Source organism: Arvicola amphibius, chromosome 10 (genome assembly GCF_903992535.2).
Source record: "Arvicola amphibius chromosome 10, mArvAmp1.2, whole genome shotgun sequence".
NCBI classification, from domain to species: Eukaryota; Metazoa; Chordata; class Mammalia; order Rodentia; family Cricetidae; genus Arvicola; species Arvicola amphibius.
In genome coordinates this window covers 107,206,262-107,220,904 of record NC_052056.1, presented here as the reverse complement: position 1 = coordinate 107,220,904, position 14,643 = coordinate 107,206,262, and the positions used below count along the sequence as shown (strand labels likewise).

General features: G+C 49.2%; 1 protein-coding gene across 1 annotated transcript in view; it reads left to right on the top strand.

Annotated features, from left to right (window-relative positions):
* LOC119824389 (WD repeat-containing protein 49-like) overlaps window positions 1-10,622 on the top strand; it is a 47,766-nt gene extending 37,144 nt beyond the window's left edge. The window contains exons 17-20 of the mRNA XM_038344511.2: window positions 673-761; window positions 2,062-2,255; window positions 5,358-5,455; window positions 10,367-10,622. Coding sequence (XP_038200439.2) covers window positions 673-761; window positions 2,062-2,255; window positions 5,358-5,455; window positions 10,367-10,622 — 637 coding nt within the window. The remainder of the gene's footprint in view (window positions 1-672; window positions 762-2,061; window positions 2,256-5,357; window positions 5,456-10,366) is intronic.
* Window positions 10,623-14,643: the final 4,021 nt, after the last annotated feature.

Here is a 14,643-nt window from a genome sequence, read left to right as displayed (position 1 = left end):
CAAACTTGCTAGATCATTCTTTTTGACCGCTTGCTCTTCCACCCACCTGATCACCTGCAAGGTGATTTCCCATATGGATCCCACTTGATGTCTTGGAAGTAGACTGGGGATTTTGGAGGGAGCGTGGTGTGGGAGGAGGTAGGGGAAAAGAATGGCATTTAAAAATTAATCTGGGGGGGGGGGCTGGAGAGATGGCTCAGTGGTTAAGAGCATTGCCTGCTCTTCCAAAGGTCCTGAGTTCAATTCCCGGCAACCACATGGTGGATCACAACCATCTGTAAAGAGGTCTGGTGCCCTCTTCTGGCCTGAAGACATACACACAGACAGAATATTGTATACGTAATAAATAAATATTTTAAAAAACTAAAAATTAATCTGGCAGGGCTGGGGAGATGGCTCAGTGGTTACCAGCACTGGTTGCTCTTTCAGAGGACCCGGGTTCAATTCCCAGCACCCACATGGCAGCTCACAACTGTCTGTAACTCCAGTTCCAGGAGATCCAACACCTTCACACAGACATACATGCAAGCCAAACACCAACACACATGAGATAAAAATAAATAATTATTAAAAATGAATCTGGCTTCTCTCTTCTATTCTATTGGACCCAACGTCCCTCGCTCTCTTGCAGAGCAGCCTTGACAACCCTCTTTTCCCCCTTTATCTTGCTAGTCTGGAGCTGATAGAGGAAGATAGCATCTTACTGTCTTCCTCCCTTGACTGCACTGTACGCCTCTGGAGCAAAGATGGTGCATACATAGGTAAGGTTCCGCCTCTGCTTGCTTGGAGCCAAAGGGGCCGTGCCTTTACGGAGTCACAGGTCTTCTGTTGAGGCTGCCATAAACAGAGTACCCTAGACTGGGCAGCTTGTTATTTCCTCTCAGCTCTAGACTTTTGAAGTCCAGGATGGTTGTCTCCACATGGCCAGGTTCTGGTGAGGAATCTTGGGTATCAGAGCACTGGTCTCTTGATCCACACTTGATGGGGGCAGCTCTCTATTGTCTCTTGCAACAAGATGTAGTGGCAATTAACTTGTATTTTAATAAGTTAAACTTGCCTGAGGATCAGAAAAGCAAAACAGCCACACTGGCCAGCCTTACAGACCAGGCAGCAATAACACACACTTTTAATCCCAGTAGACACTAGCTTGCCTTAGAAACCAGATAGAAGTGGTACACACCTTTGATCTCAGCCCCAGAGATGATTATAAAATGGGAAGGAGGCAGCTCTCAGATACAGTCTCATTCTGAGATTCCTGGAGGCAGGATTGCCATTTTCAGACTGAGGTCGACGTAAGAACTGGTGACTGGCTGCTTTGCTCTTTGGGTGGGTCTTCGGGTTGAATACCAGTATGAGTCTCTGAGCTTTTATTAATTGTGCTTCCACAAGAACACTAATGCTATTAGGTCTTATGACTTTATTTAAAGTTAATTACCTCACCAGGGTCCCTCTTTCCAAATGTAGTCACCTTGGGAGCTAGGGCTTCAACATACACGTTTTGGGGTGATATGATTTGGTCTATACTGTAACATTAACTTCCTGTCTCCAAAATTAGAAAATCAAAGACCTTTGAACTCACCGAATCAGTGGGCTGAATGTCGTCACTTTGGGAAGAAAATGTTTTTTCATAAGAATCATATCTAGGCAGGGACTCAGGCTGTATGGTGGGCAAATGCCTGGCATATATTGACCATGGTACCAAGAATAGCCTAGTCCTCCGCTTAGAGAGACTGTGGTCTGTCTGAGTATGGTGTCTTGGACCATAGCTTACGTTTCTTGAAATAGGTTTGTGACTGATTGAATTTATCATTCAAGTTCTTAGTACATTATCAAGTAGACTGCACACCTACATGGCAGGAGGCTTTCTCGGATTCTCTTTGGAGGGTTAGTTGTCCTATGTTTGTTTCCTCTGAAACTGCCAGAGCATAGCTTAGCTGGACCAAGGTGGCCTTGCCAGTCTTGAGGCATTCTACCCCCATGAGCAGTAAGTTCTGCTCTGGTTAGGAGACAGGTTACCCATTGTCATTTGCTTGGTATTTACTTTTATCTTTATTCCTCCAGGGACCTTTGGGCAGAGTCGCCCCTGGGATGTTTTCACCCCTGCCTCCTGGAGTCACCCAAGAGTCCCCTTTGAGATTTTGACAGACCCTCAAAGCATGCCCACTTACCCAATACTGGAAACAGATATTCCCGCCGGGTGCTCGGAAGGACGCCAGGAGCCAGACGCTGTGATGGAGGAGAAGGTCCTGTTTGAGGTTAGTGCCTGAACCAGCCACTTGTGTTCTCTTCGTGGGTTCTCGGCTGGTCAGCGGGGTGCACACATAAGCTAAGAGAATCTAAGCAGGATCTGGTGAACCTAGGCAACAGGGGAAGGAGGGCGTGTCCCCTCCATCCTGGGCCACGGCATTGACGGACCAGGAGGACATGTACCCCTCCATGGGATGAAGGAGAGGCTCTCCCAGCACTTTTCTCCTTTTTGCCTGTGGAAAGGCAGCTGTTCCTGGCCTTGGAACACAGGAGACACAGTAGCATGCTCAACCCTAGGGCCACATCTGAGAAAGGCAGACCCTGCACACGCAGCCCGTACTTTATGCTGAGATGTGTTTAAAAGCAGGGGCGCCTAATAACTGAGAGGAAGCGCCGATCAGCCTTATGTGAGTTACCAGCCTATGAGAGTTACCATGGGAGCAAGAGGGTCGGAGAGGGCCCTGGCTGATGCAGCCTTGATTTAGAGCTCCCATGAAATATATGGCTTTCCAAGAAATGCCTGCCCTTTCAGAAATTGAGAAGAAGGTCATTTCATGAGCGATTGCTTGCCAGCTCGGTGACAGCTCAAAGCAGGACACCTGCTCTGCCGGCAGAATCATGGACTCAGTTTTTCCTCGGCAGCCTCTCAAAATACAGATCCCCCAGTATAACCCGGCCGCTCACTCCAGCTTACATGAGGCCCAGAGGTGTTCAAAATAGAAACAAAGGATCCAGGCCAGCACACTGGAGAAGCCTCCGCCTCACCTGGAGCGCTGCTCCAATTTCCTCATGGCTATCCACACCGTGGCAATCTGGGGAGACAGAATGCTGCTGGCATTGTTGGCTGATCTAGAAACAGTCGTTTCAGCTGGTGTTCAATATGGAGAATGCTAATGTCTTCATTAATGCTGATAGGCCTGCAATTTAGAAAACAAAAGCTCAGAAGGAGGTGGGAAGAGAGAAAGGAGAAAAAGAAAAAAAGAAAAGAAAGAGGGAAAGACAGACAGGCAGAAAAGAGACAAAGCCCCAGCCAGTTCTTGTGCTCAGAGGCAGACCTAAAGAGAAGTCAAACTTCAAGTTCAAGGGCGGTGGTGGGGGATGGGCGTGAGGGTGAGGTCCTGGAGGACAGGAGGGAAGAGGAGACAGAGAAGGCAAGGAGAGAGGGGGCAGCAGGAAGAGGGATGGAGGAGGAAGGAAGCGGAAGCTGAAGGATGCTCAGTGCTCAGTGTGACAGAATAATCTGCAGTGTGCTTGCTCTCCAGGGCAAGCAAAGTCTTCCTGAGGGATCTTGATCTTGTCTAAGAAAATATCATTCCGATCAGTCGGACTGCAGCAGGTACTTGGAAAACCAGTCAAAAGTTCATATTAGTTACTTTTCCACTGCTGTGATAAAAACGCATGGCCAAGGCAACTTGCAGAAGGTTTTTTTTTTTTTTTTTTTTTGGCTACTGGTTCCAGAGGGATAAGAGTTCATCATGCCAGGGAGACACGGCAGCCAATGACGTGACAACTGGAGCAGAACTGGGTGCTCACATCCTAAACACTGCCCGAAGAGTGAGCGGTGAAGCCGAGTGTGGTGGTGCACGCCTTCAATCGCAGCACTTGGGAGGCAGAGACAGGCAGATCTCTGTGAGTTTGAGGCCAGCCTGGCCTGGTCTACAATGCGAGCTCAAAAAAAAAAAAAAAAAAAAAAAAAAAAAGCATTGGAAATGGCGCAAGGCTCCCCAAGCCAAGAGAGTACACTAGAAATGGTGCCAGTCTTCAAACTCTCAGAATCACCTCTAGTGACACACTTCCTTCAACAAGGGTGTGGCTCCTAAGCCTCCCAAACAGCATGCCAGTGGTGGACTGGACTGTCCTGGTTATCTTTAGAACAACTTGAACTTGACACAAGCTAAAGTCGTCTGAAAGAAGTGACCCTCAATTGAAAAAAAAATGCCTCCATAATTGCAGCTATAGGCCATTTTCTCAGTGATTGACTGGGGAGGGCCCAGCCCATTGTGGGTGGTGCCATCCCTGGGTTGGTGGTCCTGAGAGTTGTATGAAAACAGGCTGAGCAAGCCATGTGGAGCAAGCCAGTAAGCAGCACCCCTCCATGGCCTCTTGCATCAGCTCCTGCCTCCAGGTTCCTGCCTGCTTGAGTTCCTATCCTGACTTCCTTTAATGATGAACAGCGATGTGGAAGTGTGAGCCAAATAAACCCTTTCCTCCCCAACTGCTTTTTGGTCATGGTGTCTCCTTGCAGCAATAAAAACTACAACTAAGACAAGAACCAAGTATTCAAATGCCCAAAACTTATCATTCATAACACCACAAAGTTACTTCTTAGATAAAAAGGACAGAAAACAAACCCCTGAACCCTTGTACAGTATATTTGGACCAGAAATCCAAAAGGTAGAGTTGCAGAGTAAGGGGTTTTATTGCTGTTCCTGAGAGAGGGATCCCTGAGTTCGAATCTCAAACTGATTCATTAGTCATGTGATCTCCAGCAGTCCCTTCTACTGAACTATAAAATGAAGGGTGGGTTTAGATGATCTAGAATTTTCTTTCCAGTCTTAAAAATTGTGTGCTTGGGGGCTGGAGAGAAAGCCAGAGCTTAAGAGCACTGACTGCTCTTCCAGAGGTCCTGAGTTCAATTCCCAGTAACCACATGGCGGCTCACAACCATCTGTAATGAGATCTGGTGCCCTCTTCTGGCCTGCAGCAGACATGCAGACAGAATACTGTATACATATTCAATAAATAAATTTTTAGAAAAAAAAATTGTGTGCTTGTCTAAATCTCTGTCAAAGAAAAACCTAATGTGTTCATTGGACTCTAAATGTGGGTAGTGCCTCTTCTAAGATGACAAGAGACAGCAGACAAGCACAGTCAAAGTGAACTGGCTAGATGCTGAGAAGAGCCCACGGGGAAATGCTGCCTGCTAACTGGTGCCGGAATCCGGCACTAAAGCTCCGCGGGAAGTTCTCTTGTCATCTGGACAGTTCAGCCAGCCTGAGTCTTCTTGTAACACAGAAAGCCACGTGCCGCACAGGTGGCTCTTAGTCCCAGTTACCGGAGAGGTCACGGCTCCTGTTCTCACATCTCACATCCCTGTCTTCTTCCTCCAGACTGCAAAGACCCAGAACCTTCCCTCCCCTGAAGGTCCCACTGGTGAAGCAGAGGCGAAAGAAGATAAAAGCCGCTGGTCTGCGTTTTGCCGTGGCAGGTCAGTCTGGAAAATCAGGCGGGTCCAGGAAGCCACCCTGGGAAGAATACAGCGGCAGCCATTCCTGGCTGAGGCCTGCTAGCCCTCTCTGTTCCCTGCATGTGGTCCTTGTCCCTAAGCTCCCCCAGTCCGTGAGGTCACTACCGAAGTGTCACCCATTGTGTGTCTTATCAATGTGATTTAATGCCCCCATCCCTATTTTATCTGACTGCCACACATGGCCAAGACCCACACATCCGTCCATCTTTGCCGCCAGCTCTGTAGCTGGTGTTGCTGGCCTAAGCAGCACAAGGGGCATTGTAGCCTTGCCTTCTCTCACACAGATGCCCTGTATGGCCCTTCTGGCTCCCCGAGGACATGGGGTGAAGAGGAAGGCCCCAGAATCCCCAAAGTTGCAAATCTCAGGCCATCTCAAAGCCCTACATGCATCCCAGGTCCCCAAGTGCTGGACTATGGCAGGTTCGAGAGAAACAGAGTGAATGATGTTCCTCACTGGCTCCCTTAGATGTTCTTCTCGAGGTCCCAGTCACCAGCAGACCCAGGGAAACAGCCCCTTCAGGGTCTTCTCACTGTAGAATCTAGCTTTAGAGCCTGGGTGAGTGATGGCCCCATCCTCACCATGTGTGACAGTCGTCATGAGTTCAAGTTCCTTCCCTATGAGGCCTGTTTCCATCTCTACAGTTTGCCAACAGTGAAGACAGTTACAGGGACCCCCTGTCTTCCACCTATACAGCAAAAGTGCAAACAGAGGCATAAGAGTGGGGGTCCAGGGCATCCACTTTCCAGCTGGGTCATTCTTTATGGCATATTCTAGGAGTTTCTGCAGCCCTTAGTCGCACGGCCACGGCTAGTCACAACAGAGGCCATGAATGACTAAGGAAGGCACGAAGGGTGAGAAGGGGTTTTTGGTAGACAGCTACCAAGTTCTGTCCCAGATGCTAAAAATGTAAAAATGCTTTGGATGCTGTCAGAATTTAAGGACTGTCGCATGGAAGCTCCACCCACCATGCGTAGCATGCCAGAATGTGTCTGGAAGCCACGAATCCAAAGTTTGACCAGATCAAATAGCTAGCCCGTGAGAAAACCACAAAGGTCCGGGCTGTAGCTAATGTGACTGTAAGTCATTTCAACCTCCTGTTTATATACAAGAAAGTATGGGGTATACCAAGAAATCGGATGGTATGGTGCATTGGGACTGGAGACTGGAAAGGGGAGGTTCCTTCCCTGTCCGCTGACACCGTGAGCATTTCCACCCTTTACTGATGGGGTTAACAGGGAGCCAGCAGCTGTAGGGCAATCTTTATACACATCTACAGGCCCTCTTTGCCTCCAGCTGCCTCTCTCCTCAGAGACACTGGTGTAGGGAGATGAGGTGGGCAAAGGTTCCCAATGTCATCAAGAGCAAGTGCAGCCAGATGCCACAGCGGTAGGTGTTATTTGACTCTTGGGTTCAAACAGTGGCAGCCCAGAGTGGCAAAGCAGAGTTAGCTCTAAATTCGCTTCTCCGTGTTTGCTTATGGCAAGGATAAAAGAACAGAATGCGAAGTGAGAGGAAGTGGTAGAGGGGAAAAGGGGTGCTGAGTTTGTTGGGTGGGGCTAGCCCATCAACACTGGTGGCTGTTGGGCACATTTTAAAATGTATGCCTTTTAAGGCAGGAAACATTAGAAAGGAAGCGCACGTGCTATCAAACTTTTACTTCAGCTTGCAACGTGAAGACTGTACGTTGATTCGCCAGTCTTTGGATGCCCGCTGCATCATGAATGAGTTTCGAGTTCTGCTTTTACAAAAGTAAAAGCTGGAACGTGGAGCTGTTTGCAAAGCATGGAGCTGCAGTGTCTTCCCCAATGTCTAGAATCTCCCCAGCCCCTGACAGCTGTTGGTCCTCGAGTCCGTCATCTGCCAGCTCCTCATTTCAAAGACCCTTCCGCAGCTTCCACAGAAACTTCTTTGCTTTTCCCGTTATTTTCCCATTAATACAATTTTCACTCTGTTCAGATACATTTATAATCATAACCAGGTGTCCAAGAGGCATAGGCAGGTTTAGAAACAGTCACAGCTCATTCTGGGTAGGAAGCACACTGCTCTCCCCATTCAGGCAGAAGGCTACTGTTGCTGTCTAGCACACGGGAGCGTTCACAGGGCTGGGAGCATTGGAAGGGTGGGTCTTGATGAGGCCGCTCAGACCACCACTTCCTTTGAGCAAGCATCTACTGCAGTAATCCTCTACACAGCAGATTCCCTAGAAGTCAAATTAAGTTTTCCAGGGGTAGCTTGGCTATACACAGAAAGCCGGAGAGATCACAGGCTGGGGATGGGGTGGGAGGACTTCATCTATAGCTCATAGGACAAGGTGTTCCTCTCACGACTGACTTAATGAGGCCCACGTGTGGAGGATCTGCTACCCAAGGCCATCTCAGATATTAAATTCAATAGGACTTATAGATGGATTTTTCTTTGGGTCACCAGCTCTCAAAAAACAACACAGAGACTTATTAATTATAAGAGCTTGGGTGATCACTTAGGCTTGATTTAACTAGCTGTTATAATTTAAATTAACCCATATCTTTTAATCTATGCTTTTTCACACGACTCGGTTTCCTTTACTTTGTGATGCCCGTGCTGTTTGCTCTACGTTCCTGGCGTCACCTACCTGCTGTGCTGTGCTTCCTTTGAGTCTGGCTCTCAACTCCTGGCGTCTCCGCCCTTTTTCTTACCAACATTCTCGCTGCCCTGAAAATCCTGCCTAGCCATTGGCCATTTGGCTTTTATTAAACCAATCACAGTGACACATCTTCACATAGTGTAAAGGAATATTCCACAACAAGGACTTTCTTCGGCCCTCGTGATATCCCTCCCCGGAGAACACCCAATTGGTGATCTCCACAGAAAAGGAAATTGGGGCTTGGGGAGGCCGTGCTGTTTAGCTCAAGTTAAATCACTGGCCAGGCACGGGTAGGGCCTGGCTGCTCTTTAGCTCCCCTACAGCTCTCCTCTGAGACCAAGCCTTAAAAGGCAAGACAGAGATCGCACCTGCTCTAAACAAGGGGATGCCTTGGGCCAGTGGTGGATGATTACTAATCAAGCATCCATCGCCTACAGACCGCAGCCCTAGCGGTGGCACTCAGGCTTTCTGGGCTCAGCAGCGTGAGCCGATGCACGAGAAAATGACTGGGAATCCTTTCCAAAGAGAAGGTACCAGGACCAGATGGCCCAAGAGGACATGCGTGCATGGAGTGCAGGGAAAATAGACTAGCTTTTGGCAGAGACTAAAGGACAGGCCAGCGAACAAGGGATCAAGATGGCAGCAGCACTCAAGACACAAACCATGCTGCAGGAAGCAGGGTTCTGTAGCCCTCGTTTCCCTGAACATTCAGGTCTGTTTTTATTAAGTCATCCCTGGGCGCCTTTGGGCTTTACTGTATTTGTTGGGCACCACTCTGTGCCTACACCGTACTGCAATCCAACACGGGGGACACATCCACAAGCAGAGAGGACTCTGTCCTGAAGAGGGAAGGACAGGTCTGCAGCCTCCATGGCTTCTTCATTTGGCTCTTGCATGATGGGAGGAGCGTGAAGCACTGTGGGAACACTGGTACATGGGATGCTGGGAGAGAGAGAATTCATGCTGATGCCCAAGAGATATTAGTGCGAACACTAGGATGTGGCCACTTGAAAGGGGCTCAACAGGAGGCAGAGGCGTTACCACGTGGATGAACCTAAGGATACTGTGCTAAATGAGACAGCCAGCCACAACATCACAGACACTGCTTGATTCCTAGGCACGGGGCACCCAGAACAATCAGACTCGTTAGATAGAGTCAAAGCAGAGCGGCTGCTGTTCGGGCCAGAGGTTGTGGGATGTTGTTTAATGTGTGTGTGTGTTCTGTTTTGTAAGGTGGAAGAGTTTGGGAACTAAATATGGTGAAATGTAGATACAGTCCTGGCACTTGGGAGATGCAGGAAAATCAGGAGTTCAAGGTCACCCTCAGCTATAGGGAGTTTAAAAGGCCAGGGACCAGACTTAGACTGTATAGGGACCCTGTCTCAGAAAACTAAAAGAAAAACAAAGTTCTGGAAATGATGCTGATGGTGGCCCGCCATACAGCAGTGTGCATGCACTAAATATGTATTTGGTTCAGGTGGCCAACTTATACAATGTGTTTTATAGCACAATAAAAATAAAGAAACCGGAGCCGGGCGGCGGTGGCGCACGCCTTTAATCCCAGCACTCGGGAGGCAGAGGCAGGCGGATCTCTGTGAGTTCGAGACCAGCCTGGTCTACAAGAGCTAGCTCCAGGACAGGCTCCAAAGCTACAGAGAAACCCTGTCTCGAAAAACCAAAAAAAAAAAAAAATAAATAAAAAAATAAAAAAAAATAAAGAACTGGAAGACTGGAAAGATGACTCTGGTTAAAAGCACTCGTTGCTCTTCCAGAGGACCCAGGTTCAGTTCCCAGCACCCACACAGCAGCTCACAGCCATCTGTGACTCCAGTTCCAGGGATATGATGCCCTCTCCTGGCCTCCACAGGTACTGCACATACATGGTGCGCAGACACACATGCAGGCAAAACACCCATACACATAAAACAAAAGTAGTTTTTCCAGAAATTAAAAAGAGAAGCAGTAAGAATATAAAGGTGCAAAGCCCTAAAGGTAGAGCCGAGGGACAATTCCTGCACTTGAGTTCAGTGTGACTGAAATGGTGTCGGGGTGGGTGGGGGAGCAGCTGGAACCAGAGAAGAATCCTAAGAGGCGGGAGCAGTTGGCCTTCCATGGTACTAGAAATGACCAGAAGCAAAGAGCTGGTGACCGACGGCCAAGGGGAAGGGATGCTAGGGTGCTCAGCTGGGGCTGTTGTAGCGGCCAGTCTCCAGACACCCAAAGAATCCTCACAATTGTCTTCCCCCAGACTGCTACCAGCACAAAGAAAGCCTCGCTGGAAGGTGCCCGAGCTCAAATGGCCCAGCATTTACCAGGCCCTCCAATGCCACGAGGTCCCCTGTGTGTCTGCTCTCGGGGAGAAGCCAGATCTGTCCGTCATTGGTTCTGACATGTTCACCACCGACATGTTCACCACCGAGGGTTTCTGTGGCCAGGAAAGAGAAGCGGAGCTGCTGGGAAGGAAGGAGCACTCACTCTGGGGCAGTTTCTTTCCTGAGTGCTAAGGACCTTGCCTTCCTTGCTTGGCCAGTTCTTTCCTGTGTAATGGAAAAGGTCTAACTGAGATTAAGCTTTGCCCTGTGGGAGCAAACGAAGGACAAAATGAAGAAATGATCTCAGCCCAGGTGGGCTCCTCCCGAAGCAATTAGAGCTCAAATCTCAGAGAACAAGTCATCACAGTGTTCTTTCTGGGAAGTCGATATCTCACTGTGTGGAGGAAAGCCAAAGCAGGTGGTCACAGCCAGTGGCCCCCAAACAGCTCCCCCACCGACCACCTCCGAGGAGGCTGAGGCCGAGGATAGGGCAGAGCAGGGAGGTTGCTGGGAAACAGATGGCAGTTTGCTAGTATGCTTTTTGCAGGGAGGCCTGCTTTCGGACAGATGTGTGGTCTCCCATCCATTCCTAACAGTTCCCCGGGAATAGACACTGTTAGCAGCTGCCTTACCAAGGAGGAAATGGAGGCTTCCCGAAGTAGATTGCTATAAGACATGAGCTCTATCAAGAGGGGCTCGGCCTTTTCTCCACCCCAATACTCAGGCTAGGTGTGGCTCCTAGGAGCTGGGGAGGGGGGACCAGTCCCTCAGACCAGTACAGGTGGCAGATCAAAGGCACTGGTGGCTATTCCGTCCTCTAACCTTTGACCACACCTGGGCTACCAGTGAGAGTTCTGCAGACTAAATTATGCTCCTGGTCTTGAGATGATGGGTCACTGTGGATATTTCTGAGGTCCTTAGAAAAGATAAAAAGAGGTTTTGTAGGAAAGAGGTGGGAGAGGAGGAGAAGGGAGGTAGGGTGGCCCCCAGAGGCTGGAGACAGGATACTCATAGATACCTCTGGAGCATGCTCTGCCCAAACCTTGGTCTCATTCTTCTGGTCTCCAGAGCTGTGTGAGAATAAATGTGTTTGAAGGCAGCCTGTGGCTACTGTGCACCAGCGGCAGGCCCAGAAACCTAACACAGATACCATGCTTTCTAGAAGGAAGGCAGATTTCCCCGAGACACATGGAGCGCGGCCAGCGCGGAACTGCATTTTACTCCCAAGCGGTTCACATTTCATGTGTATGTCAGGCCCCTGGCACTGACATATACACGAAATGTATGTGCCTGGGGACACAAACAGAAGAGCACACAGCCTGGTGGCAGAGACGCACATCACTGTGAACAGGGGTGGGGGGTGGCACAGGAGATGGGGGCTGGGAAAGGGGATCCTGAGCAGGGGGGTGATAAAGAGGTAAGGTTGTCCTCCCATAATACTGACCACTCCTGGGCCATCCTTGTGTGGAGCCACGCATCCACAAAATAGCGTGTGTGTGTGCGAGTGCGTTTGTGCACGTGTGTGTGTGAGAGGTAGGTGGGGACAGGCAGGGCCACCATGCCAAGCAAATAGAATTTGGGGTGCGCTATGGCCCTTCTCACCAAAGCCTCAGCCCTGCCTTAATGTCTCCTCATCCCCTTCTCCATTTTCAGGACCCCCTTCAGCCAGCCCATGTCTCTTCTTACCAATTCTAAGAGGAGAGTACCCAGCCACTTCTCTTAAACCAGGGCAGCGGGGGTGGAGGGGGTGGTACTAACTCGGGAAGGAAATGGTACCACAGTGAGAATGTGATTCTGCAAAGCCTTGGCCCACAGGTGTGCGCTCACTCACCAGAGGCGGCCCCAGTCCTGGCTGTGCCCTCCCTGTCTCCAGGAAGCAACCAAAATGCCACCTACCATACTGGTGGCTGGACCGGCAGACTTCAGTTTGGTCTTTTTAAAAATTTATGTATTTTACGTATGTGCTTATTTGTATGCCTGCATGATGGAGAGAGTATTAGACAGAAGAAGATATCAGATCTCATTATAGATGGTTGTGAGTCACCATGTGGTTGCTGGGAATTGAACTCAGGACCTCTGGCAGCCCTTAGCCGCTGAGCCATCTCTCCAGGCCAACCCATTAGGTCTTGATCACACAATTTTATTGTTTCTCTGAGGAATGGAGTTTGAAATGCTTTGTGATGAGACAGCTGTGTGGTAAGTGTATCAGAGATGACGTCAGCTATTGGCTGACACTGATGCAGAGGGTGAGACCTGGGGGAAGGCCAGATGGACAGAGAGACACAGGACACTCAAAGGTCCCTTGAGTTTGCGGTGTTAATGTCTCTGACGTCCAGGTCTTGCTGATTTAATGGGCAAAAGGCAAGTACAATTCCTTGATAAATTAAGAGAAATCATCAGACCTAGCCTTCCACCCCCACCCCAGGCTCCACAGTCTCCACATGGACTCTGGAGGTCATTTACTGCCCCCAGGTGACCGCTTGCTTTCCGAATTCTGCCTGTCCAGTGTGCTTTTGGAATGCAGCCGTGACTGACACGGTAACCGTTTGCAGATCACCAGGGCATGTTCTATGGCGTTTCCGATCTGTGCCCTAGGGGTCCTCACAGGCTGCTCTCCCTTCTAGACTGGCCGGTCCTTTGGTGTCTTCTGACATCCTCACGTCTAGCCTTCTGAAGTTGTTTGCACGGACTCACTCTATTAGTCATTCAAATAATGACTCTACCAAAACAAAGAAGGCTGCCACACTCCTCCACGTGAGTCTGTGGAACCCAGGTTCCTCCTGGGTTCCTGTGGACCGCATCTGAGCATCCGCACCTGCTGCTCGAACCAGTTTGGTCTGTTTCAGCTGGACCTTCTGAGTTTTGCGTCCAGAACCCTGCTGCACTGAATTGCCTGACCACCGTTCTTCCTATGGCCCACTCTTCAGACCACACGCTTTCAGCTGGGTTCTTTCATTCCACAGCTAGTGGCCTGTCTGGCAGAGTAATAAGCTGCCTCCTCCTCCCTGAGGGCCAGGTTTCAAACCAACACAGAGAAATCCCAAGCGGCTAGGGACCCTCAAGAAACACAGCCAGAACACACCAGCTCAGGACTGCAGAATGCACGTGCTCTGCTGTCTGTGCACGTGCCGCTGAGAGGGACCACCACAGGCTTTATTCTCAGGGCTGTTAAGCTTGGGAATCATTTGATCGGAGATACGTGCCATTCAAGAGGGACAAATAGGACTTTAATCAGGTCGCCCCAGTAGCTTGCAACAGTCAGGTGGCCAAACGCTTTCTACCTAACATGTCTGCCTTTCTCAGTGGGCTACGTTTAATTGCTCAGTGGCTCTGAAGTAACCCATCTGCTAATTTCTCTTTTAAAGCCACCCCCCACACACCTGGTTAAACACCTTAGTCTGGTAGGAGGAAAGCATTCAAGATTCTCAAGCAAGGGCTGGAGAGATGGCTCAGAGATTAAGAGCATTGCCTGCTCTTCCAAAGGTCCTGAGTTCAATTCCCAGCAACCACATGGTGGCTCACAACCATCTGTAATGGGGTCTGGTGCCCTCTTCTGGCCTACAGGCATACACATAGAATATTGTATACATAATAAATAAAAAAAAATTTTTTTAAAAAGATTCTCAAGCAAAACTTCGATCACAAAGTATTAGGTGGACTGGGCTAACACTTTGAATGGATCTTAAATCCAAGGAATAGTTGTAAATGACATTTTGTGAGAATGGGACACGATGATACAACTGTGTCAGGACGAAGAGGCCCCTGTGACAAGTGCGTGGGAAGATGTGTTGAGCCTGAGAGTGACTGGCTACTGCAGTGTTCACTACCCGTATAAAGATGAGAGCCTTACAGTAATAATAAGCGCTAATTTGATATTTAAGGGAGGTTTTCTTACATTTGTGTGAAAGCTGTCAGAATCCAAAAGGAATTGTGTCAAGCCACAAGCAACCAATAGTTGGAATACAGATGTTGGAGATGCTAAGTGACAGAAGCAGACGGAAACCATGGGCTGGAGAGGTGGCTCAGCAATTAAGATCATTTGCTGCTCCTGCAGAGGACCAGAGTTCATTCAGTTGCCAGCACCCTCATGGTGGCTCAGAGCCCAAGTCTAGGGGATCTAATGCCCTCTACTATCCTCTATGGACAGGCACATGCCCTTAAATTCACTTGCCCAGTTTTCAAAAATCCTAAAAAGCAGAGCCACGTGTGAAGT